This window comes from Macrosteles quadrilineatus, unplaced genomic scaffold (assembly GCF_028750875.1).
Source record: "Macrosteles quadrilineatus isolate MER2022 unplaced genomic scaffold, UCM_ALF_1.0 Scaffold_1__1_contigs__length_201487025, whole genome shotgun sequence".
Taxonomy (NCBI): Eukaryota; Metazoa; Arthropoda; class Insecta; order Hemiptera; family Cicadellidae; genus Macrosteles; species Macrosteles quadrilineatus.
The window spans coordinates 73936524-73963382 of record NW_026542594.1 but is presented as its reverse complement, the minus strand read 5'-3'; the positions used below and the strand labels follow the sequence as shown (position 1 = coordinate 73963382).

Below are 26859 nucleotides of genomic sequence, written 5' to 3'. Positions count from 1 at the left end.
GAAATTGAAACAGCTGTGCCACAGATTTGAAAACAGTGATCAATACACGCATTTGGTTTACTTTTAGCCAGTCAACTATGAAATGTATACTAAAATAAAACTGAAATATTGAAGATTAGTCGGGAAAACGTCTGCATTCTTTGTTTATATTTAAATCATATTCTCAAGTTTCATTTTTTCATGCTTTTACGTTATTGTCGTGTTAAAGGAATAAACGACATAGAATAAATATTCTGTATAAATAATCAAAGAGTCGAAATTAAATCTAACTTCTGTTTTGTTTTTATTTTTAAATCATATGTTCAAGTTTATTTTAAATGATGTTGTTTTCTTTATATTTCTACACATTTTAAGGTTAAGGTTGTGTAAATATATACAACAAAAATAACCTATAAATGTTATTGGTTCTAAAATGGTGTATTTGCATTCCTTCGTAAGTAAATTGTTTTAGTGCAGTGAATATACAACGTAGAGTAATCATATTCGATCATACTTTTATAAAATCACCAGGGATTCAAGATGTTTTGGTATGTAGGCTGCTGGATATATATTATTTTTATTATAAGTACTGTAATTAATATGAACGCCAGGGGAATACCACAAAGGCGGGGAACTGTTCATAGGAATGACAGTGCGCGTAGGAGAGCAAGAGTAGATAATGACGAACTTAATCAAGATATGTTACAACCCCTTTTTAGGAGACCCATGGTAGACGAGAGAAATGTAAAGATCCGTGATGCAGGATTATTGGACCAAGAGTGCATTCAATGTGTGCTCTTCGTTTTAGAGAAGAACTAACGAATAATCATTTTATTACATGTTGCCATAACGGACTTATTAACCTTCCTCAGTCAAAAACTAATGTAGAACTTAAAAGTTTGTTTGAAGAGAGCCCACAACTGTATAAATTCATTCGACAATGCAACAGTGCGATGGCTTTTGCTTATTTTTCAGCCAGTAAGAAAGATATTCCAGGAAAAGGACCATACTGTTTCAAAATTCAAGGACAGATTTATCGTTCAATCTCTGATTTGCTGCCTCGACATGATGAAGACCCCGTGTATGGCCAATTGTACATTATTGACACATCAACAGCAACAGAAATTCGTCAAAGGCGTCTAGAAAATAGTGACTTAAAACCTGAAATATTGTCAAAACTAGCTGAAATTCTATTAGAAAATCCATTTGCACAAATTTACAAAAGAGCTTCGGAAGAAATGGTTGTACAAGGTGACAGTGAATTAGAACTTAAGTTTGTAGACAGGATAAATATGGATCGTCGTAGGTATAATAAGCCTACTGCAGATGAAATTGCAGGCGTCTTCAATTCATCTGAAGGCGAACCTCCAATGAATTTTTAAAATTCCAAACAGGGAAGCTTTTATTTATCCTCATTAACCACAAGACCAAAGCTACCTTAGTAAACCAGTATTTATTCACAAACAATGATATGTTTGCTGCCTTTTCATGTTAAACCACTGGAGTGATTCAAATTATTTATTGAAAATGACATCAACAAAAGCAAACAAAGAAGAACAACAAACTGGTTTTTACACAAAAGATATGGTGTAGGGATGCCTATTCTGACACATAGATATTGTTATTCTGAGTTTGTTTAAATACCGGTATTGCAAAAAGTTGTTTTACATTTGAGCTTTTTTAGGGACTTATGTCCCTACAAGCCACTAGTGAGTTCATAATGAAAGAAACTCAAATTGCAGATAGGTACAATTTTATAAGCCAACCATAATCCTTTGACAGCAGTTGGCATGGAGTTGTTCTCACTGTCAAACATAAGAGTCAGAAAGTGGAAATCCACATAAAAGTATCTATATATTTTATAGCAATTATAAAATGATTCATTAATCAAGATAAAATGTCAAACGAGATTTTGATTGCATAATTACCCCAGTAATAAATTAAGGAGGTCGTAAAAATTTTCTGATTATTCTTTTATGTGCTTTTAACCAACCACTGGCTTGAATCCCCCCCAAAACCATAAAATCCCCCCCAAATAAATTTCTGATGTCGCATTTTGCGACATCAAACCCCCCTGTGGGCACCCCTGAATCACCTAAAATTCAATACCAAACTCGTTATTACCGGCCTAATAGCTTCCAAGATATGGCTAAGCAAATAATGGTTAAAATTGCCAAATTTTGAACTGTTTTCAAGGTTGGAAAACTTTTACCTTAGAGCATCACTATCTCATCATTTTTCATTAAAACAACCATAATTATTTAAAAACGACATTAAATTTACCAATACAATTTCAGACCAAAATGGGGATTATAGGCCTAAAAAAACAGTGTTAAAAATAGGGCTCTTCAATTTTCATAAAATCTTCCATCAATGCTTAATTGTATTTCGAGTTTCAAGCTATTCAATTTAGCCAAATCTTTAAAAGAACTATATAAAGAATATAAACAAAATTATTTCATTTCAACAAACGATTGTAAGTTTTATTCAAAAATAAAATTGTTAAAATGGAAAGATATCTAACGTACAGTAATTAAAATGTTCATACTATCAAGAGGAATTACTATAAAGAATGGAAAGGAAACGGTTAAAACAGGTTTTAATAACTTTTCTTGGAATTCTTGGAAGGTTTATGTTGAAGATACTCTTCAGCATCCGAATCCATATTCCATTCTCCGGTATTTTTTCAGCCAAACCATTTTTGTTATCAGGAAGGCTGTCAGTGTTTACAAGGATGCCATCTACTACATCGTAATCTAGTAGGTCATTGGCCACATACCATAGAGCAACTCAAACCTGCTTTTCTAGAGCTACATGCATAGCCACATATTAAAGATAAAGTTTATCTTGGTTGTAGCCTTTGCAAAGAGCTGATAGCACAGGTCATTCAGGCTTTTTAAGCTACTTCCACCATACAGCGCAATAAGAATAAGCTCTCCTGCATCAGCTACTTCGTTAGGTGTGACATGCTAATTTAAAAAAATGCTACTTTCTCCTTGATTGCTCTCAACATCCCAATATCTCTAGTCATATGACAGTTGACCCCTTCCCCTCCAACAGTTCCACTGTTTAATGACATGACAAAATCAGTATTAGGGAATGGAGGGTGACAATATAACCAGTCACACAGCTTCTCCGTATCCGCTTCATCACGATTGATTTGTGAGGGTCTCATTTCTACACGCTGCTCAGTTGTATGCATCTTAACATTGCAGTAGGCCTACTCCTCAACCTCAGCACATATTCTGCATTCCTAGTGTCCATCGGGTGAGCACGGCGTCAGTTACAGTGCTTTTTAAACTTTGGATCTCACAATTTCATGCCGTCTAGTATAACATTGATGGAAGATTTGGATTTGATGAACTTCAAAGAGCCATACCTACATCAAAAAATGTTAGGGGTATAATGACAATTTTGGTCTTGAATTGTAAGTTATTGAATGTACTTTTAAAATTATGTCTCAATGAAAAAGTGATTCTTCAGGATAAAAATTGACCAAACTTTAAAAAACTCAAAATTTTGCAATTTTAGTCTTTATTTTCTGAGCCATATCTTAAAAACTATTAGGTCTGTAACAATGATTTTGGTCTTCGATTTTAGGTAATTTGATATACTTTTAAAATGATAATAGTTGTTTTTAATGAACAAGTTATATTTCAGGGTCAAAATCGGACAAAAATGTAAAAAAAGTGCTAAATTCTGCTGATTTTTTATTATAATAGTATTGTATTTATAGTTAGTATTTTACCTGAGTTACTCTGTAAAACAGTTATATTTGTACTGAGAGACGCTCAGAAATAAAGGCATTTTTATTTATTTATTTATTCTGGCGGTGATCCGGAAGGTCAAAAAATTGGATTTAGCATCTCAGAACATCACAAAAAACATAAAAAAAGAAACCTACTACCCCATTTTATGCAAGGTAGACCCTACTTTTAATAAAAAGGTTACTGGGTTATAACCAAATTAACATAGGATATACTCATTGCAGAAGTGAAAATTGTACAAACCAAATAAGAATGAGCAGAACAGTCATGTTTCTCAGACGAGGGCTTCTGAACAAATCTAAAACAGAGTATTTCCCCCCACTCTCCTCTTCTATTTGTGCAGCAAGACAGCTTTTCTGAAATAAAATAACAACTTTGAGCGCATATTTAGTTAAAGGCACTGTTGTTTAGGTGAATAACTAACTTTATCTTATAGAGCTATACTACTAACACATTAAAATACCCCCGCCGCAGCAAACTTGCAGACATTAACAACCCAAATTTTGGTAGTATTACGGAAAAGTTCATAAGACTATTTAAAATCTCAGAGGAAAGATGCAGAGAATAGCTTTAGCTTGAGTACCTACATCCAGTATTTCAGGATAGTGTCAGCAGTCCTTAAGCAGTTTATCGAGGTTAAAAGAACTGTGAATTTGTTGAGACTCCTGCAGAGTACCACAAACATGATTCCATATTTCCACGCAGGCCCACTTTTATAAACAGGCAGACTGGGCATATGAACAGGGGCGCCGGTGGTGAACCACCGCCCGCACTAGGAAAAATAGGTTTTTTTTTGTTTTTTTTAAGGGAGAGGAGGGAAAATGCTTTTACGCACACAGGTAGCCAGCCTGTAGTGTGAGACTCGTGAAACTATCACAGACTACTCACTAAAAAAACCCCTCTACTCTGTTGGACACAGACCTGGAATTGTTTGTCACATTACTTCAAGTCAGGCCAACATGTGACCTAAGCCCTCAGGGCTCTCACTGTTTTTGGCATTTAGATACTTTATGACCTACACCGCATCCCGGTCAAGGTCGAGCTTCTTGGCGTGGAGAATACTCTGGATGTAATGTGACACACAGGTCCAATTGTTCTCACCCTCCGTCATCTTCGGTATAACCGTGTCCACTGACAGCAGTCCTACTAACTGTTGAGCCTCCAGGCGGGGCCCTTCCCAACGCTGGTAGTGGAAAAAGGTATGTTCCACGTCATCGGGAATGCCTGGGCAGTATATGGCTTTGCCCATCCTGAACAGGTACGACCAGAAAAAGGCGTGACCCGTCAGAAATTGGGTGAGGTAGAAGTCCACCTCTCCGCACCGCCGATTAACCCAAGGTTGGACTTGATGTATCAGTCGCCTGGTCCAGCGTCCAAGAGTCTCCTGTTCCCAGCTCTCCTGCCACAGCTGGTAGGTGCGGGTGGGTTCCTCTGTTCGTGCCTGGTCCTCCCCACGGCGCTGATAAATTGCCTTTCTCTCCGCCGCCAAAAGTTTGACGGGGATGACTCCAGCAACCACCAGGACAGCGGGTTCGGACAATGTTCGGTAGGCGGATGCAACTCTTAGTGCTGCCTGACGCTGCACTCGGGCGAGCCGCATCCTATATACCTCCTTATTGAGAGCGTCTGCCCACACCTCAGCACCGTACAAGAGTACGGACTGGACAGAAGACATTAACAGCCTTCTACGGCTGGACCGAGGACCTCCGATATTGGTCATCAACCGGCTAAGAGAGGAGACCACCCTAGCGGCCCTGTCCGCCGTACGGAAAATCTGATCCCGCCAGCTAAGCTTGCTGTCCACCATAACCCCAAGGTACTTGGCAGAACGAAAGGTCTGAACTTCGACGGCCCCTACCCTCAACGGCACGATGGTGTCAATCAGTTTTTTTGTTAATGAGTGAAAATTTAAAAACGTACGTTTTTAGGAAAAGCACTTAGCAAATTCTTTTCCCCTTTTTTCAAAACTTTTATTATTTTTTTATTTCATTAACATTTGAAGTTTCATAAAATGTCCATGGTAACGCAATATCTTTGGTAGTTTCTTTTTAAAAGAGCATCTTTAGTTGAAAAACACAAAATCCTGTCACGACCATAACGGACGTTTAAATGAATATTAAAAATAGTTAATATTATTTTTATAACTATGTTTTGCTATAAACTAATTTACTTTTATGACCATTATACAATAAAAAGGTCACTGAGCTTTTGGTATATTTGGTCTTTCTAGAAAAAATAAAAAAACTCAAAAAATTGAAAAAAAGCCAATAAAATCTTTTTAAGTTTGTATAACTCTGAAGAAACTTACCTGAGACCCGAAAAATCGTTATGTTTGTATAGAGTTGTGCTTCTTTTGAGTATAAAACATTGAAATATGACGATATTTTAATTTTTGAAATTTTTATGATAGAAATCATAAACGTGATGGTCAGGGACAAGCGGTACGGTCGTGAATTTTCTGGAATAATCTAAATCTTTCTAAACAATCCTTCAATTATCCTGTTAGTTATAATAAAAATATGTGTTTCAATTGAACTAAACTGTTCAATTTACAATTATATTAAAGTTATTGTCACGACCAAACACACTATAATCCATAAAGGTGGATTGGTCGTGAAAAAACCCGCGATGGTCGTGAAACTTTGGTCGTGAAATTACGTGTTATTTGGCTCTGTTCTGGCGGTAGCCTTGCACCTCATGTTCGAGGATACAAAGTGGACTTCTACGTTAATCTAGCAATTGAAATATCTTATAAACAAAAATTAACACCATGTCTACTTCATCGAATGACTACGTACGGACATGGACACACCAAAATTACAAAAAACACAATCTTTCCTTTATTAATCTTGTAATTCCTCCTTTCAATTCGAAACGACCGGCACTACAATCCTGACGTACACCCCAAACTAGTCTCTAAAACCAACTGAATCCATCGACGCCAGGCTTGCCACTGTCGTGCACCAAAGTTGAAAATTTTTCCAAAATGGTCGTGACGCCAAATCGAGGGACAGACTTATTTTGTCATGGTAGTCAGTTTGTAATGACAATAAAATTATAATATGCTCCTTTTTTGTAAGTTTAATAACCATTGATGACATAAAAATATGGCTTTATACAGGGTGTCCATAAAAAACGTTTCAGGACTTTGGGAAATGAATCCCCATACTAAAAGGAAGAAAAAAGTTTATGGGAAGGTATGTCCGAAAATGCATATTAACCCAGATATCCGCCATTTTGTTTTTTATACAAAAATATTTTTATCTGTGAAATTTTTTATTCGACCATTATGAAATTTGGTATACATGTTAACATACACAAGACCTAAAATATAAAAAATAATAAAGTTGTTCCGATTGTAAATTTCAAAATGGCGGCCGTTTTAATTTTTCTAACTTAAATAACTCAAAAACGGCTAATTCTACGAAAAAATGCCAAGAATACTTTTTTTTAGCATTTTTAATTCCCTATCAAACGATACCAAGATCAAAAAGATCGGACAAATGATAACTGAAATATAACGTTTTTTGTGTAAAAATAAGGCAAAGTTAGTCGGGGAACCCTTAATTTTTGCCTTATTTTTACACAAAAAACGTTATATTTTAGTTATCATTTGTCCGATCTGTTTGATCTTGGTATCGTTTGATAGGAAATTAAAAATGCTAAAAAAAAGTATTCTTGGCATTTTTTGTAGAATTAGCCGTTTTTGAGTTATTTAAGTTAGAAAAATTAAAACGGCCGCCATTTTGAAATTTACAATCGGAACAACTTTATTATTTTTTCTATTATAGGTCTTGTGTATGTTAACATGTATACCAAATTTCATAATCGTCAAATAAAAAATTTCACAGATAAAAATATTTTTGTATAAAAAACAAAATGGCGGATATCTGGGTTAATATGCATTTTCGGACATACCTTCCCATAAACTTTTTTCTTCCTTTTAGTATGGGGATTCATTTCCCAAAGTCCTGAAACGTTTTTTATGGACACCCTGTATATTTTGGCATGAATAATTAGTCTAAAAACAGTGTGAAAGTTGGAAAATGTACCCTAGGGTACGTCATGGTCGTGAATTTCGAGACTTTAAAAATACGAAAAAAATACCTAGAACCTATTTAAAACCAAATAAATGTGTGTAACATGTTGCCCCCGTCCCAAAAATATTAAAACACATAATAATAAACTAAAAACCAGTATCTACGAAGTAAAAGGCCAGGGACATGAAAACGTACGTTTTTAAATTTTCACTCTAATATCACGATCTCAGTTTTGCTCAAAGCAAGCGAGAGACCGTGGTCTGTCATCCATGCGTTTATGGTACGCATAACTCGGTTCAGCTTTAGCTGAGCCAGCTCAACGCTACGTGCAGCTATCAAAACTGCAACGTCGTCTGCGTACCCAACCAAAGCAGTTTCCTCAGGCATTTCAGACCTCAGGAGGCTGTCATACATGACATTCCAGAGGTCTGGGCCGAGTATGGAACCTTGGGCAGCACCGGAAGTGACACTCATCGTCCGTGGGCCCTCTGTAGTTTCATACATGAGGAGGCGGAACCGGAGATAATCCTCTATGATACGCATGAGGTATGCCGGAACGTGGAAGGTGTTCTCCAGAGAATCCAGCATATCGCACCACCTCGCGGAATTAAATGTGATTCGCACATCGAGAGTTACGAGTTACGAGGAAAAATAGGGTTGTATCAGCCGGGATTTCAAAAATAAAAAGGGCGATTTCAACTTGTAGTTAAGTAATGAAATAATGATTTATTCCACCATAATAACATAAAATACAAATGAAATAAAAACTCGGAATTACGTTGCCACAGCATCCAGTTAATGTGACAACGTTAATTTGCAATCACCAAAGTGATTTTCCCTTATTGCAAAAGTAAATAAATACAACAAAATTGAAAATACTCGACCTTTAGGTTATACCTCGTGTAGTCAGGGAAAGGCAGGCAGCAGTGTGAACCGGGCGCACTCACTATACTATCAGAGGCAGGGAGGCCTGCATGGTGGAAGGAAAATATATAGGTGTGCTATTCCCGTCATATTATGCTGACGTCACTCAGATTGCAAACACCATTTTACCATTGAGAAAAATTATAAAAACAATAACAATCAAATCAAAACAAATATATACTTATATGGCAATACATCAGCTGGTTTTTTGTTTGCAATTTGGGTGACGTCAGCAAATTACGGGAATAGCACGTAGGCCAGCTGTAGTCTACAGGCCTACGGTTGACGTGCACCTCCTATCCCTCCCAGTCCCAACCCCATCCCCACAAGCCACAACTACCAACACTACAAACTACCGCGCAGCGCCAGTCCAGTACAGTACTCCTCCCTCAGTAGTCAGTAGGTTGTGTTCGTTTTGTGCCTGTTGCACAGTCGTCAAATCAGTCACAACACAACCTAAACTGTGACAGTCACTAGTCAGTGTTAACACTCACACTGCAGTTAGTGAACCAGTAATAAATAAATAGAGAAGTGTTGATACAAGTAAGTAGGCCTAGAAACAGTAAAAAAACCTAGTGGAGCCGAGAGCCGCAAGCGGTTGGCTCAAAGAAAACAAACTCAAGAAGCAGTTTTAAAGAAAGTGAAATGTATTAACCAGTATTTCCACTGATACGGAATTGAAAACTAACTCCCTCCCGAAACAAAACTGGTAAAAAAAACACGCTAATGTATAAATATATATAAATATAATGTTTGAAATTTCCAATAGTTTTTGAATAAAACAGCTGGCATGCTTGCTTGGCCTTTATCGAAACTCTTATTTATGCCGAAATTTCAAAACTTTAACCATTATTATCTTTGAAACGGTTAGGTTTATGAAAAAAAAAAACACAAGAGTAAAATCCCTGGGGCATTCCTGGCATATTCCCTTTTTTAGGGTTTTTAAATATTTTTTTTAAGTATTGCGACCATTTCAGCTGTCGGCTCCTCTTTAACCGCTTGAAAACTATTAATATCAACAATCACAAATAGCTCAAGAGGTAAGGTAAGAGTTTCATAAGTCAAAGGTACCCAGTTCAAAACTCGTCTGGGCAAAAATATTTTTGTTCCTATTTTTCCCAAAATTTGTTTTTATGAGCTATATTATTAAAACACTTTACTGGTAAAAGTGTTTTTCAGACTAAATATTTATTATTTTGTGTTTTTATGTATAATTTCCTGGTGGGATCCCAGGGATTAGGATTTGGACGGACATAGTGATATCCCAGGGAGTTCCCCAGGATATCCTGAGGACATTGCGAGATATATATATATATATATCCCCCAAATGGGATATCCCCAGGACATTCTAAGGATATTCTTGTGTTGTGTGGGTAAATGGCTATAACTAAAGGCTGTCTCATGTTATGTTGAGGCAGACTACCTGATCAGAGGGTAGAGAAGAACAATGGCTAGGCCGGTCCTTCGACGGACCCTCCCGACCCTTGGAGTAAATCCCATTAACCACGCTTCACTGAATACTTCACTTAAAAGCGTAACTATATTGATTAATTGAAAATATAATCAATTTGTCATATCTGAAAATAACGTATTCTAGGTTATAAAAAAAAAATTTTCATGTTTGTCCCATGTAAATCGGCCGACTTTAAGTATACACAACAAACTTTTCCCCTTATAACTAAGTACAATATTTAATTTTAAATTACTAATAATTGATATTCTGTATTATACTTCGTTCATAATACTTAGGTGGTTTTAGGGGAACAAATCACCTCCACTTAACCCTTACCTTTAAAAATAAGCATTCGAAACGCCGTTAATGAGTGGAAGCCTCGATTGTAGGCTTCTGGTGCCGTTATCAAAACTCGAGTAGGATACAACTTGACACACTGATTCTCCGGTTCCCGGCATGGATGGTGGCTAGTTATTTGATTTAATTTACAATTACATATTGCCCTTGCGATGAATCAAACCCGTTATTTAAGCCACGCGGTTATTAATCTCACTTCTTTAATGTATCAAATGTAAAAATAACAAAAAAAAAATATATAATTTTAAACAATCTACAGAAAAAAACTCTAATTTTATTTATATTGATGGATGCACTATTAACAGACTTATAAATTACTTTGTGCTACAACACAAGAGACAAATTAGCAGTTTGTTGTAATACTTCAAGTCGGCCGATTAGCATGGGACAAACATGAAAAATTTTGTTTTTTTTATAACCTAGAATACATTATTTTCAGATATGACGAATTGATTATATTTTCAATTAATCAATATATTTACGCTTTTAAGTGAAGTATTCAGTGAAGCGTGGTTAATGGGATTTACTCCAAGGGTCGGGAGGGTCCGTCGAAGGTTCGGTCTAGCCATTGTCCTGCTATACCCTCTGATCAGGTAGTCTGCCTCAACTTAACATGAGACGGGGAATACCTATACTGTATATGCTTATAATCTTAAAACAAAACTTACATGAAATTCACCATACACATTTTCGGGAACTTTAGATTTGTTTATGCGTTCAAACTTTTTCAAAATCTTGATTGCCTTGTCTATCTTTCCTTGTGAAACCAGCCATCTAGAAGTAAAAACAGGTGAAATATAGGGAAAAGTACGTACTACAATTTAGAAACCATATCATGTTCTTTTTAGATTCCTACCCTTTTGGAACAATATTTGAGAAATACATCGTTATATTTTTTGTGATATTTTTTAATGTTTGGGGACAGCTGCTGGCTACTGCCATCAGTGATATTAGGTAAGATATTTTATAGTCTGTGTCAAAATATTAAGAATGAATGAATATAAGATAAGTGAGACTAAAATATTCATCTTAAACATAATTATTATTAAAGTCACAGACATATTGTTCGACAATCAAAGGCCAGAAAAAATTAAATAAAGTCCTGTAGTTATTTTAAAAACCAACATAAAGTTAAATGGAAAAAATTTACTCAACTGAAGTAAAAATATTTCGCTTGAAAAACTGTGCTATTAAAATGTTTATTAAAGTGTAAAACTTACCTGGCACTTTCTGGTACAAAGAATGGACTCATGAGACCAATGGCAAGTGGGAATGAGGTAGCAACACAGAGCCATCTCCAGTCAGCCACCCACAGAGATAACCACGGCAATATACATGTCGCCAGAGTGAAGAAGATGGCGATGCTCATGTTGGCAACAAACGTCCGCCACTTGGGCCCAACATACTCCAACACTGCAACAATGTCAACAAATAACAACCTTTACTTCAATACTTTCCCCTCCCACAAAGAAGTAAGGTACAGGGGAAACTTCTTGATAGGATGAACCGCTTTCAGCTCTGGTGTGTTGTGCCGGAAATTTACTTGTGACGAGCAAGGAAGGAGCCCAAGCAGCGAGCACTGTGCAGAAATTCCTATTGCACAGGGCGAAAGGGTCTTCCTCTTTCGTGAGTGTTGTAGAACAAGCAAGGGGGGCGGTGTTGGACTTTGCCCTAGACCCCATAGTGACTAGTACTAGGCACCACTTAAGTTTACTTTTCAATATTTCCTCTGTACCTTACTTGTCTGTGCCCCTCAAAGAACTTTAACTTCATCACAACAAGTGTAAACATGATACGTGCATCTTAATCCTTGAAGCATATGACAATAAACTAACAAAGTTCATTGATTCAGCAGGGGTAGCGGATTTTTTCCCCCTGGAATTTTACCCCCTGGGCGAACGTGACGTCACAAACCAGGGGGTAAAATTCCGGCCGCGAACTATTGAGTTTCGTAACATCAGTTCGATGGATTAAACGCGGAATTAAACGTATATTTTCACGGTTGTGAATTTAATCATAAGACATCAAATTATAAAAACCTAGAGTGTACGGGCCGGAATTTCACCCCCGGACTTTTACTTCCTTCATGAGGTCAGCTCAAAATGTACCGCCCGGAATTTTACCCCCCGGATTTTTACCCCCGAAATTTTACCGCTGGAATTTTAACCCCTGGTCAGATATTTAAATTAGTGAGAATGGTTAATTTATCTTCATTCAGTTTTAATTTAATAGTAAACATTTTTAGCCTATTTTAATTTATTTGCAAGATCAACTAATCGAACAGGTTTTTAATTTAATTATGAGATTTGAGTATCAGGATTCGATCTTTGAAGCTAACTGTTGGTTATGACGTATAAACAAACATCAGAATGGTAATTGATTCGAAGATTTCTTTAACGATTTATTATACAACCGTGCTAAACAATGTTTTTCGTTTGTATTGTAACAATAACTAAATATGCCTTATTGTTTCTTTACGCCCACCCAATTCACCCAATATCATTCAAATAAGTTACTCAGTTTATTTTACATACATACTAACTTATTAACAGTTGGCCCCAAACGCAAATCTTGAACATCAAAATTAAATAGTGAATTCTGTTTACTTAGAAGAGATTACAAATTAAATAAATAAAGATAGGCTATTCAATAATAAAATTCCATTTTTAGCCCCTGAAATGCTTATAGACTAAAATAAAACGTACCTCGTCTTGCAGTTCAAATAGTGTGTTTTTGTTAACATTGAAGTTGTAGAAGTTGTACATAAAAATGTTTTGTTCGTGCGCGTTAAATGTATATACTGTTTTATGTGTAAATGGAAACTTCTACAACTTGACAAGTCTAATTTGGATGTTATAACGTTTCAATGTTTCTGTGTACCACTTGAAAATGCCAACATGGCGAAACATGTAGTGGATTAACAAAAACATACTATTTGAACTGCAAGACGAGGTACGTTTTATTTTAGTTTAATAATAAAATGTTTACGATTAAATAAAAACAGAAATAAGAAAATCAATCATTCTTATAATTTCTATATCCGGCCAGGAGGTAAAATTCCGGGGGGTAAAAATCCAGGGGTAAAATTCCGGGGGTAAAATTCCGGGGGGTAAAATTCCGGGGGTATAAATCCGGGGGTAAAACTCTGGCCCGTACATCTTCAGTTGTCTAAACGCTAGTTATATGGACAGGGGGTAAAATTCCGGTTTTTATTGCTAATCGAATTAATCACGCTCTGTCTATTTTCATTAGACTTCCAAATCCACGGGGGTAAAATTCCGCCCACGAACAACCTTTTGGGCGCTCAGGTTACTAAGTCATAGCACAGAAAACATACTACTATAACCCAGAATGCCAACCGCATGGTAAAAAGCATTAAGTGTTTTGAGAGAGCTTTGCCTGTCAATCGTAGGCAGCGCCACTAGCGTTGCCATGCACTCAGCATAGCAACGCTGGTGGCGCTGCCTACAGATTGACAGGCAAAGCTCTCTCAAAACACAATGCTTTTTACCATGCGGTTGGCATTCTGGGTTATAGTAGTATGTTTTCTGTGGTCATAGTGACGTCAGCTTTGCCCAGGGGGTAAAATTCCAGGGGGATAAAATTCCGGCGACCCATTCAGCAATGGGAGAAGAAATATAATAATGTTAGTTAGGCCCAATTAGGGTCCATTGTTTTGGCTTAACTTGGTCTAACATTTTTAATGCAGTAGGCTGAAACAAAGCATTTGACATGAAAAAGAGCCAATGAATAACTATTAATTAACAAACATGATGGCAATATTATGAAAACAGCCATTCTTAAGCTGCCAGATAATTGCACCATTTAAGCATCAAATTAAAGTCAGTAATAGAACAATACCTTGACATGACATATCAATTTGGTTAACCTTCCAGAGGTTGCATCACGGAAGTAACCTCCAGGGATGCTATTTTTTTGCGATTATATTATTTTGAGTGGTGTCGGCAGTGTGAGTGTCACTGTACCTCACGCACCTCATTCCTAGAATAGAATGAAGGTCAAAACTCACCTCTACTATTTTATATTTGTTAGTTTTGTAAGAGGCTGGAACATCCGTATGCGCCCTGCCGATTCTCGTACAGCCTGGAGGCAACTTCCGTGATGCGACCTCTAGTTTAGTGTGTGCGTTGATTATTGCGTGTAAACAATTACTGTAAATAATTTTTTTTTTACGATTCATGTCATTATTTAGTAAATATATAGTTTTTACTAGATGACAGAAGAAGTTAAATTTTGAATTGCAACACTCTTAGCCATGCTGAAAGGGGAGATTCACGAACGACATATGTACAGAGCCATTTAGTATTAAAGATACCCATTATGTTAAATTACTTAAGACATCAGGTATTGAGAGTGTTATCAATCAAACCCACATTATAGGACATTGTGGTAAAATTTAAATTAACTTCTTGGAATATATTCTTGTAAAAGATTTCTCCATATACTTTTATGTTAGAACATTTGATAGAATAATAGTTTAATTTTATATACAGGGTGTTCATTTGAAAACTTTCCATATCTGTTGTGTGCAAAGGTAAGGCTTTTAACACTTGTTTGTTCTCATTTCCCCCTAATTTGGACATGCCAAATCCAATAAAATTATTTTCAATTTCGAAAAATGCCCCAAAAGGGCCCAATTTGGGGGGTAGGGGTGCTTTTTGAGAAATTTTCAAATGTAAACATGGGTTGTCTGATACATCAATTTAAAGGTCTAATCACCCCGACTATTTTGGTGCAATAAAAATGTAATTATCTTTAACTACTGAACGGAACAGCGCCAAATTTCTTTCCAAGCTTATTCTTGATCTACTCTTTAAAATAACTTGTAATAAGGGCATTTTCCATGTTATCTTCTAATTTTTAAAAAATCTCAAATTTTAAGAATAAAAGAAAGGTGAAAACTCAAAATTCTTAAATAGCAAGGTATAACAAATTTCATACCACGTGAAAGGTCCTTTTTTAACAAACATTTTACGTATTTAAGTTTTCTTTCTATCTCTTACCGTTTAAAAATTGCAGTAGAAAAACTGAATTTTCTATGGTAAAATTATAACTAGTTTTCTAACAAAACACATTGCACTTTGCTCAACGATGTATTATGATTAATTACAAATTGATCAACTACTTTTACTTGTGTCAGTTCATCTTGGACCCTTCATCCTGTTTTTTTCTCATTGGGAACTGAGCCAGTTTCAGAAATTTCTTAACCAAATCATTTACAGCTTTATGACTTAAGGTCTTACCTGGATATTTATTGTTAAACACTTTGCAGTTATCCTGAAACACTTTTGTTCTGCCCAATAAGTAAAAATAAAGTCTATTTTTTAAGTGTACACCATATTCGATTAGATGCTACAGAAAATAGTACTTTTTGAAATTAGGTACTACCGTTGACTAGTCAATGGTACTACAGAAAGCAGCCCACATGTAGGTTGTCCTCATCAGCTATAAGACTTGTTTTTCACAAATTAAAACGTAACGACTTGTTTCTCAATCATGTTATCAATAATTATGAATTGTTTCCTTCAGTTAATGCACCATTAAATGTGTCTAGAGACGAATTTTGGCTGTTTTATTAGAAAACTAGTTACAATATTACTATGGAAAATTCAGTTTTTCTACTGCAATTTTTAAACGGTAAGAGATAGAAAGAAAACTTAAATACGTAAAATGTTTGTTAAAAAAGGACCTTTCACGTGGTATGAAATTTGTCATACCTTGCTATTTAAGAATTTTGAGTTTTCACCTTTCTTTTATTCTTAAAATTTGAGATTTTTTAAAAATTAGAAGATAACATGGAAAATGCCCTTATTACAAGTTATCTTAAAGAGTAGATCAAGAATAAGCTTGGAAAGAAATTTGGCGCTGTTCCGTTCAGTGGTTTGGGTAATACGGCACTTAACTTCAAAGTCCTTTTTAAAAACGTTTTGACCCACCCTGTAAATACGGTTAAAGATAATTACATTTTTATTGCACCAAAATAGTCGGGGTGATTAGACCTTTAAATTGATGCATCACACAACCCATGTTTACATTTGAAAATTTCTCAAAAAGCACCCCTACCCCCCAAATTGGGCCCTTTTGGGGCATTTTTCGAAATTGAAAATAATTTTATTGGATTTGGCATGTCCAAATTAGGGGGAAATGAGAACAAACAAGTGTTAAAAGCCTTACCTTTGCACACAACAGATATGGAAAGTTTTCAAATGAACACCCTGTATATAAAATCTAAATTAAATTATTATACATTTAAGAGTTCACTAAACATATTTTTGATGGTTAAAATTTAAAATAAAACTTAATTTGTGCACTAAAATACAAATTTTACTTCATAAATGTTCGTTTTTATTGACCTGGAAGTAACCTCCGGGTGGGCCCTCTCCCGTTTTAAAAACCAATGCGCCCTCTGAAAGGTTAACAATCAATACGCAAGCAGCATGCATGGGAGGTGAGTAAAAATTATAGGTAGCGATTATACCAACAAACGTAATACTTCTTGTACAAGCTTGTAACTAGTGGTGGGACTTTACTGTAGGAGGAGCATTAACCTTTAGAAGTCGAGTTTTACTGTAGAACTTGACTCCTATCAGTCATGCAATACTTATAAAAGTATAAATTTTATTATCAACCACAGCAAAAGGATGGACACTATATAGTTTAATTTCCACTTTGGATAGTAGGCCTAGCTAAGCTAACTGAATTTTGCTATACTATAGCATATTATACAGCATGTTATACTGAACTGTGTCAGGTATGTTCAGTTATGAAAACACACTTCTACCTAATAATAAATAATTATCAACCTTGTAGTTGAGCAAAATAAATTCTAGACAAGTCACCATAAAGTTGTAAACTAAAATTTTAATTATACCTACCCAGGATGTACATCATTGTAAAACAGTTGTCGAAAGCAAAACCAACAAAGAATCTGCATAGTGTGAACTGCCAGAAAGATGTGGTGAAGGCAGAGAGTACTCCAGCAATGAGACCGGTAAGATTGGTTCCTACAAGAGCTGAGATGCGGCCGTATCTGTCAGCCATCCAGCCGAAGATTAGGCCTCCCATTATAGCACCACAGAAGAATATGGACTGGGCTATAGTTGGCAGGGCTTTCAGGTCACATACCCAGTTTAACTGAAAACCAAGTCTAATGTCAGAAAAACAAAATTTAACATTTTCTCTTTATCATAAACTAAACTTTACATACCTCGTCTTGCAGTTCAAATATAGTGTTTGATGTCCACTACATATGTTTCGCCATATATGGCATTTTCAAGTGGTCACAGAAACATTTTATCCAATTTGGACTCGTCAACATGTTACTTCAAATACAAAAATATTTACATTATAACACCAAAATAAATAAAACTAATAAAAACATTGAAAAATGTAGGCCTACGACACATAACCCTTAAAAAATGGATTTTTATCATAAACACTTACGTTAGAGTATATTACTACCGTAACTGTTGAAGAGCATGCAATATTGTGCATAACTCAAAGAAGTAGTGGAGTGGTTAACGCATGAAAGTCAGAGACAATATTGGGAGCAAGGTAGTTATACCTAATTAACACTTTATTATAGTGTTCATGGCAATGGGAATTTTGTAGTTAATATGTATTTTTAGTGAAATCCTAAAGTGAGTGGCTAAAGAAAAAAGTATTATGTTATAGGGAACCCCCCCCCCCATCAGTGACTGCGGTAGGATATGGCACATGTTATTATACTACACACCCTTGCTTTTGTTTACAAATAAAGTCCTCTTGAACGGTTAAAGCGATCCATACAAAATTCAGCACAAACATAGTAACCGACTATGGGGAGGTGCAAATCGGATAACAGGGCTTTTTCTTGACGGCTACGAGAATGTAAAGCTTTAGAAATTTAACATGGGCCTTATGAGTTGATTGGTCGCCATGGCGGTTTTACAAGGTTACAATATAAACATAAACAAAAGAATTGTAATCAGTGCAGTTATAGGACCTTGTCAGGGCGGGGCAGGGGCCGTAATAAAAAAGGCAGAACATTTGGTATTTTTGTTTAGTCATTTGGTGACTTTCTAAAGCCATTTAAAAATCTAGGACTGTGTCCCAAAAACCTCTGTTACTTCTTCAGGACGAAATTTATTTCTCGGGTTCCAACGGGGGGGGATATCTGTAGACCCGCTGGAGCGTGGATTAATAAGGATGAGCATATTATACTACAAAATGAACCGATTAGAGCCAATGCACGATTAACTTTAGATACTACAAATACGTCCCATTATATATGAACTAGATGTAACATTGACTTTTAATACTGCAAGTAAACATACCATTGACATAAACCAAATCTAAATCACCTGTACCTCATTGGCTATGGTGGAATATGGCATCTCAGTAGAGTTGTATATCAAGCCTTGGTCGCAGGCCTTGGTGGGCCAGGATACATTAGCTTGTTGTATTCAATGAAAGGTTAAGTTACCTGTGTCCGCCAGTCGATCCTTATGTGCTGTGTCCTATTACAGGATATGCATTTCGGCAGAATAAATTGCCATCATCAGTCCTAACACAAGTTTTGAAACACGTACACGAACTTTACACTTATATACATTACGAATAACAGACAAATACACAAAAATACACAAATACACACGGTAGGCCTACTTTTATTTTAGTTACTACGGACATGTAGACGCGCGTCGGTCGTGTGTCGAGTCTCGACTGGGGTCAGACGTTACTTGCAGAGTTGACCTTTGTCCTGTCTCTGTCCTTTGTAGCTACAGGTGGCGTTTCATTCAATTTTAACAATGATTGGAATAATATGTTGGATTGTAGTGTACTTTTATCGTTCAGGAGGTTGTGGGGGCTGGTTTTAGATGCTCTATAAATTTCATATCTAGTGATGACATTACTCGACTTTTTCTACAAATGTGTAAAGGTTTTAAATTTTCATTCAGGCTGGAATAACTGTGATTGCTGCTAATTAGGTGCTCGGCAAAATTGGATTGTTGTGTTAAACTATTTTTGGGAAGGTGTTCTTTAAACCTCTTGATGAATGGTCTGCCAGTCTGTCCAATATAGAATTTATTACAGTCACTGCATGTTATTTTGTACACTCCGGATTTGTCACTCAGGTTTTTAACACTTTGTTGGGCTCTAGGTTTAAGGAGATTTTGGACTTTATTAGATGTTCTAAATGCTACAGTTTTTCCAAGTTTTTTCAATTAATTTTTTAGAGTGTGGGTGATTTTTTCTCCGTATTCAACTGAGACAAATTCTGTTTTTAATTTAGGCTTTGGATCTGCGGTCTCTTTACTAATTTTCTTTCTATGTTTGCTGATTAATGTGTCGATGATGTTAGGATTAAATCCATTATTGACAGCTATATATTTGATGACATTTCTCTCATTCTAGAAGTTTACGGCACTAAGTGGTACTGAGTATTCTCAAGAAGACGCTTCACAAGAAATATAAGATATCTTTTAACATGATTGACTACCACAACTTTAGCGTCATTCGGGACCGATGCAGGGCTGTATCCAGGGATTATCGTTTGAGCTACGTCAACCGTGTTAATACTACCATTTCCACTAATGTCAAGATCTTCTGGAGTTTTGTGAAGAATCTCTATCGAACATCTTCCATGCCCTGCTCCCTTAAACATGGTCCAACTGAGGTTTCCCACCCACATGAGATGTGTGAGCTGTTTGCTGAATATTTCTCGTCCGTCTACTCTCATGCGTCCCTTGATGAGCTGCCAGTACCCTCATTTGATACTCCATTCACCATCTCAGAATGTGCTATCTCCCTAGAAGATATCAATAAGAAGCTTCTTCACTTGGACCCCCCCCAAGGGTAGTGGACCTGACAACATCACGCCAGGAGTACTCAAATTCTGCCACTCTGAGCTGGTACATCAGCTCCATTTCCTATTTAACCTCAGTTTGTCTACAGGCACATTTCCCTCCACACTGAAATATGGTTATGTGGTTCCAATCTTTAAAGCCGGTGATCGTTGCGATGTTACAAATTACAGGCCCATAGTAATCCAGTCCGTCCTCAGTAAAGTTTTTGAAGGGCTTATTTTAGACATCGTACAGCCTTTATTTAAACATATCATAATTGATGAGCAGCATATGGCTTTACCTCTGGTCGCTTCACTGTGACGAATCTTTTATCACTCCAGTGTCTAGTGTTGGAAGCTTTTGGTCGAATAAATCAAGTTGACGCCATTTACATTGACTTTAGTAAAGCTTTTGACAAGATAAACCATAGTCATCTGCTAGCAAAGCTCCAAGGCTATGGGTTCGCTGGAAGGATTCTACAATGGTTTAAGAGCTACCTTACCAATCGACGGCTTGCTGTACGCCTTGGTTCTGAAGTCTCTTCTTTCTTCGCTGCAAGTTCTGGTGTTCCTCAAGGGTCTCATCTTGGACCGTTCTTGTTTTCCATCTTTATTAATGACATTAAGAAGGTCATCAAAGTCATTTCTTCTATTTGCGGATGACATTAAGCTACTCGTTGAAGCTCCCCATCGTTGAAGCATCCCATCATGACTGCCAGTCCTTGCAGGACGCCCTCGACGACGTATTTGGCCTCTCCAATGACATGGCTGTGAATCCCACAAAAACCAAATTGATCACGTTCAGCAGGAAATTAAATACAGTGTTAGCTGACTACTCTCTTGATGGTAACCGGGTTGAAAGATGCAATACCATCAAGGATCTTGGTGTTCTAATTGACTCCTTATTCGAGTTTGGACCCCACATAAACCAAATCTGCACCAGGGCCTCTCGTATGCTCGGATTGGTATTCCGCTCTGCTAGACATGGTTTGAGCAACCATGCCTGTATTATCCTGTACAAGTCTCTCATCCTGCAGCTACTCGAGTATGCTTCCTTGGTTTGGTCACCATACCATCTTGGCAATATTTACCATCTTCAGTCGGTACAAAGACGCTTCATCAGGTTCCTGGGATGTCGTGCTGGACTTGACTTTCGCGACGTCCGGGTTGACGAGCTCTCTAATATGTATGACATTCCGAGTCTTGAAAACAGAAGGCGAGTGGCTGATGTAACCTTTCTTCACAAACTGATAAATATCCAAGTCAACTGCCCCTTCTTGCTGGAAAGGATAAACTTCCATGTTCCTTCGAGAATCACGAGACATCAGCGTGTATTTGAACTTAACCATACTGGGACTAACTATCGCCAGATCCAGTCCCTTTCTCCGGATTATGCGCCTCAGGAATGTGATAAGCAGCTCTGTTGACCTTCTAACTGCCTCCTTGGGAGTGGTTCGGCGTTCTGCGGCTGACAGCATCCTTGAGGGTACCCCGTAAAAGCATTGTTGTTGTTGTCCCTTTGTTGTTGATTTTTCTCATGTTAATTTTGTGATCTATTTTGTTTGTATTCTTGTTAATGATATATTCATTGTTATATTTTGTTATTGTTATATTTTTTATACATTGTTATATTTTTCTGTAACATCAATATCCATTGTTTTGTCATGTAATAATTAGTTTTAAATATTGTTTTCTACTCCTCTGTTAATTATTAAATTTTTATAATATTTTCCTATTTGTAGCTACTTAATGTATAATGGTGTTTGCCGTTGGTGTTCAGTAAATAAATAAATAAATAAATAGGGGAGGCTTATCTCAGTGGCTATGGTAGAGTATGGTATCTCAGTAGAGTTGTATATCCAGCCGTGGTCACAAGCCTTGGTGGGCCAGTAGGATACAATAGCTTGTTGTATTCCCTGAGACATCCCTGGTATCCCTGGTTAGGATTGAGGGGCAACCCTCTTTCCGAAGGGTCTGCTTCGGCAGCCGGCGAGCCTGATGACCTTAAGTCATCCGCCCATGATGTGCCAAAGGTTGGTGCGTAAGCTTCAGCCTACATCATGAGGGTGTGGTAGAGCCGTGGTCGCAAGCCTTGGTTGGCCAGGATACATTATCTTGTTGTATTCCCTGAGACAACACCCTCGCCCAGTCCACATCATACACAACACACTAATATGGCATGTACACTTAATAGGGAAGGCTTACCTCAGTGGCTATAGTAGAGTATGGTATCTCAGTAGAGTTGTATAACCAGCAGTGGTCGCAAGCCTTGGTGGGCCAGGATACATTAGCTTGTTGTATTCCCTGAGACAACACCCTCGTCCAGTCCACATCATACACGACACACTAATATGGTATGTACACTTAATAGGGAAGGCTTACCCAGGAGGGCTCAGTGGCTATGGTAGAGTATGGTATCTCAGTAAAGTTGTATATCCAGCCGTTGTCGCAAGCCTTGGTGGGCCAGGATACAATAGCTTGTTGTATTCCCTGAGACATCCCTGGTATCCCTGGTTAGGATTGAGGGGCAACCCTCTTTCCGAAGGGTCTGCTTCGGCAGCCGGCGAGCCTGATGACCTTAAGTCATCCGCCCATGATGTGCCAAAGGTTGGTGCGTAAGCTTCAGCCTACATCATGGGGCCCGGGTATGTCCTCAAGGATAGGTACCGGGTATGCAGTCAGGGGGTTTCGGCTCTCATGACAAAATTGAAATTGAAATTGATGAAATTGAAATTGAATTCCCTGAGACAAAACCCTCGCCCAGTTCACATCACATCGTACATGACACACTGATATTGTATGTTCACTACAGGAAGGCTTACCTCAGTGGCTATGGTGGAATATGGTATCTCAGTAGAGTTGTATATCCAGCCGTGGTCGCAAGCCTTGGTGGGCCAGGATACATTAGCTTGTAGTATTCCCTGAGACAACACCCTCGTCCAGTCCACATCATACACGACACACTGCTCATAGCTGCCCTCCGTTGTCATAGGCACAGACAACACCAGCCTGACAATAACAAACGTTAAGAAAATGTTTTCTTCCAGTAATGCAACTACATTTTTTTTATTGTGGTTTTAGTCGATTGTTGAATTTTTCATAATTTTTTTATGGTTGAGTAATGACAAATCCTGAGCTTATTCCATATTTTTTCAACCATATATATTATAGCATCTACTTCAAAATATTTTTCGTCATACTGCAGCGAAAACAGTCGTTTTTAATGCATGTGTTGCGGGCCTAAAGTAGCATAGAGAGTAAAAATCAATTTAAAAGGCTCTAGGGAGTAAAAATCTGCTGTTGTAAACAGTTGTGAATTTTAATCGTAGCAATCGTATAGATTGAAATAATTTATCAATTGATTTATTGGGTAATGTTTTTTAGCCTGTCGATCACTCGACATAAGTATACAGCCACTCAAAATAGTTTTGAGTACCAAGGTGATAAAATGTACAATTTCTTGCCTGCATCGATCCATCAAAAACATGTGTGTTTTTAACAAGTTTTAAATAACTACTCTAACCCAGGCTTGCCTGTACATATATAGGGATGTTGCGTTGCGATACCACTGTCTTTCCGATATTTGGTATTGATACCGTATCGCAAAAAAGTATCGATACCGTATCGCAAAAAAGTATCGATACCGTATCGCAAAAAAGTATTGATACCGGCTCAGTATCGGAACTAAAGTATCGATACCGGCAGTATCGTATCCATTCGATACCAGTGACGTCATATTCTGATTCATTGATCTTCGATTAAAGTTTACTCGCTCCAGTACTGTACAGCCAATAAAGGACTCGAATTCGAGCTGCTAAAGAACTACCTAATTATGTAAAAATTTATAAAATTAACCAAACATATAGCCAACCTTTGTTTTCAATATTATATATTACCTTCAAGTAAAAGTTTAAGTACCTGTTGTTCTGAGCCTATATAATTTATCTTTTCAAAAGACAATTTTATTACATTACCAACCAATACACACACATTTGTGTTTACCATCAGCCTAAATTGAAAAAAAAGATTTTGTTAAATAACTTTTTTTTAAATAAGAGTTGGTACGCATGCAGTAAACGGTACTTTCCTGTTAAAGGGAACATTCATTATTATCGATTATTTTTTTCTCGATATATCGATGTTTTTGTTTTCCGATCCATTACAAATTGACAACAAGAAATGAAACTGTTCTAAGCTAACCTAACATAACCAACCATACATGCTGTACCATTATCATAATAATGATAATAATGAATGTTCCCTTTAACAGGAAAGTACCCAGTAAACTAATGAAATCAAAACTTTTAACGAGAAAGACAAAAATTAGAATCTACAAAACTATAGTAAGACCTGTACTTTTATATGGAGGGGAAAATTGGATCCTGAGCAAGAACTCAGAAAAGAAAATAATAACTTTTGAGAACAAAGTTTTGAGAACTATATATGGGCCAGTATGTGAAGATGGAATATGGAGAATCCGCCACAACCGGGAGCTAAGAGAATTATTTCAAGACCCTGCCCATGTAGCACAGATGGTTGGGCCAACGTTGGCCAACTGTGGGACAGTTGGTCGATGGTTGGTTGGAGCTTCCACAACCAACCAACCGTTGTCCAACTGTATATCTCGTAGTTGGGCCAACCAATATTTACAACTGTGGACCAACATTGGTTCATTGTTAATGAAATACATTAATATGCATTGCTGGGTATCATACATCAAGCCAACCGCTGTCCAACCGTTTTTCACTCCGTTGGACCAACAAAAGATACTTTTGTTGGACCAACAATGGTCCATAGTTGAGTTTACACGACTTTCATTCTCTGGGTCTAGCTTTCAGAACATAATTATAATAAAATATCTGGTTTTACAATACCTTTATCAGTTCCAAAAGTTTCCAAAAGTTTTTGGAACTGATAAAGGTATTGTAAAACCAGATATTTTATATATTACAGTTCCGGCGCTACAACAATGAATTTTAATAATTTTAATAATGCAAATATTTTTTAAATTAATATTCTTTAACTTATTTGCAACAATTTAAGGGGAAAGAGTAATTAATCATATAACAGGCAATTATAATAGCATTAACAATCTAACGGTAATTAATTAATCATTCAAATACCAGTATCCTCTCTAACTCCAAAAAAAAAACTACTTATGATGCCTTAACAGATTAACAGAATCATATTATACTGTGTAGTATCAAAAATGTTTGAAGTATTGCGACCATTGCAACTGTCGGCTACTCTTTCACCACTTGAAAACTCTCTATATCAGCAATCACAGATAGCTCAGTGGTAAAGTAAGAGGCTCATAAGTCGAAGGACCCGGGTTCGAGACCCGTCTGGGCCAACAAAATTTTGTTCTAGTTTTTTTTCAAAATTTGTTTTAATGAACTATTTAATCAATTTACTCAACTAATAATTATGCTTTTCGTACTAAATCTTTATTATTTTGTGTGAAATAAAACGGTTGGACAATGGTTGGCTGGAAAACAGTTTAAAGAGGTGACATTTCTACCGTTGGCCAACTGTGTGGCTCCACAATTTACCAACGTTGGCCCAACCATCTGTGCTACATGGGTGATATCATTGGAGAAGTTAAGAGTAGAAGATTAAGGTGGGTTGGCCATATCCTAAGGAGAAAGGAGGAGAGTCTACTGAAGATAGCACTCAGAGGAAATCCGAGGGGAAGAAGACCAATAGGTAGACCGAAAGCCAGGTGGTGGGGTCAAGTACGAAAAGATTTGGAAAGGATAAGGCTTGTAGAGGAAGATGCATGGGACCGAGACTATTGGCGACAGCGTGTTGGCGAGGCCAAGTACCAGCTAGGGTACAAGTGGCCATGGCAGTAAGCAGTAAGTAACTTTTTTTAAGTGTCATCTTTTTAGTTTATTTGATTTTGAATAGTCCATGGTTTCATTTTTTTTCCTAACACAACGTTGCTAACATTGACTTGAAAATAACTCTGCTACCAAACCCTTAGTTTTACCATTGACTATATATATCAATGGTTTTACTTATAGTTATGTAAAGTTCTATGAATGAATAGTGAATAGTGAATCATAATTTACTCAAACCAGACAACAATAACAAAATATTTAATTGGGTTAAAGTATGTTTCTTTTTTGGGTCACTGTTGCTCCAGCCTTGGAAAACAACTGCTCAGAAGGCACGAGCGAGGTCATTTTACTCAGATTTGTCAGAAATTACCTTCCGATACTTATGATACGATACTGGCCTCTTGGTATCGATGCCAAGTAAATATTGGAACAACCGATACCGATACGATTCCAGCAGTATCGCAATAAAAGTATCGTTACCTACTGGTATCGATAGTATCGCAACATCCCATCAGTGATGCGACTATCGACTATTTTCCTCTATCGACTAGTGACTAGTCGAGTACTTTAAAACATCGACTAGTCTAGTCGAATAATCTAGTCGACTAGTTTCCTCCACCAAATGATATGACTTATACAATGTTTTTCA

General features: G+C 36.9%; 1 protein-coding gene across 2 annotated transcripts in view; it reads right to left on the bottom strand.

The window, feature by feature from the left end:
* Nucleotides 1–26859, bottom strand: part of LOC128983599 (organic cation transporter protein) — a 97101-nt gene that overhangs the window by 32625 nt on the left and 37617 nt on the right. For both annotated transcript variants that reach the window (XM_054402945.1, XM_054402946.1), the window contains 5 exons: nucleotides 23190–23376; nucleotides 17417–17675; nucleotides 11741–11933; nucleotides 11189–11294; nucleotides 3990–4102 (listed from right to left, as the gene is read on the bottom strand). In XM_054402945.1, the coding sequence (XP_054258920.1) occupies nucleotides 3990–4102; nucleotides 11189–11294; nucleotides 11741–11933; nucleotides 17417–17675; nucleotides 23190–23376 (858 nt within the window). The remainder of the gene's footprint in view (nucleotides 1–3989; nucleotides 4103–11188; nucleotides 11295–11740; nucleotides 11934–17416; nucleotides 17676–23189; nucleotides 23377–26859) is intronic.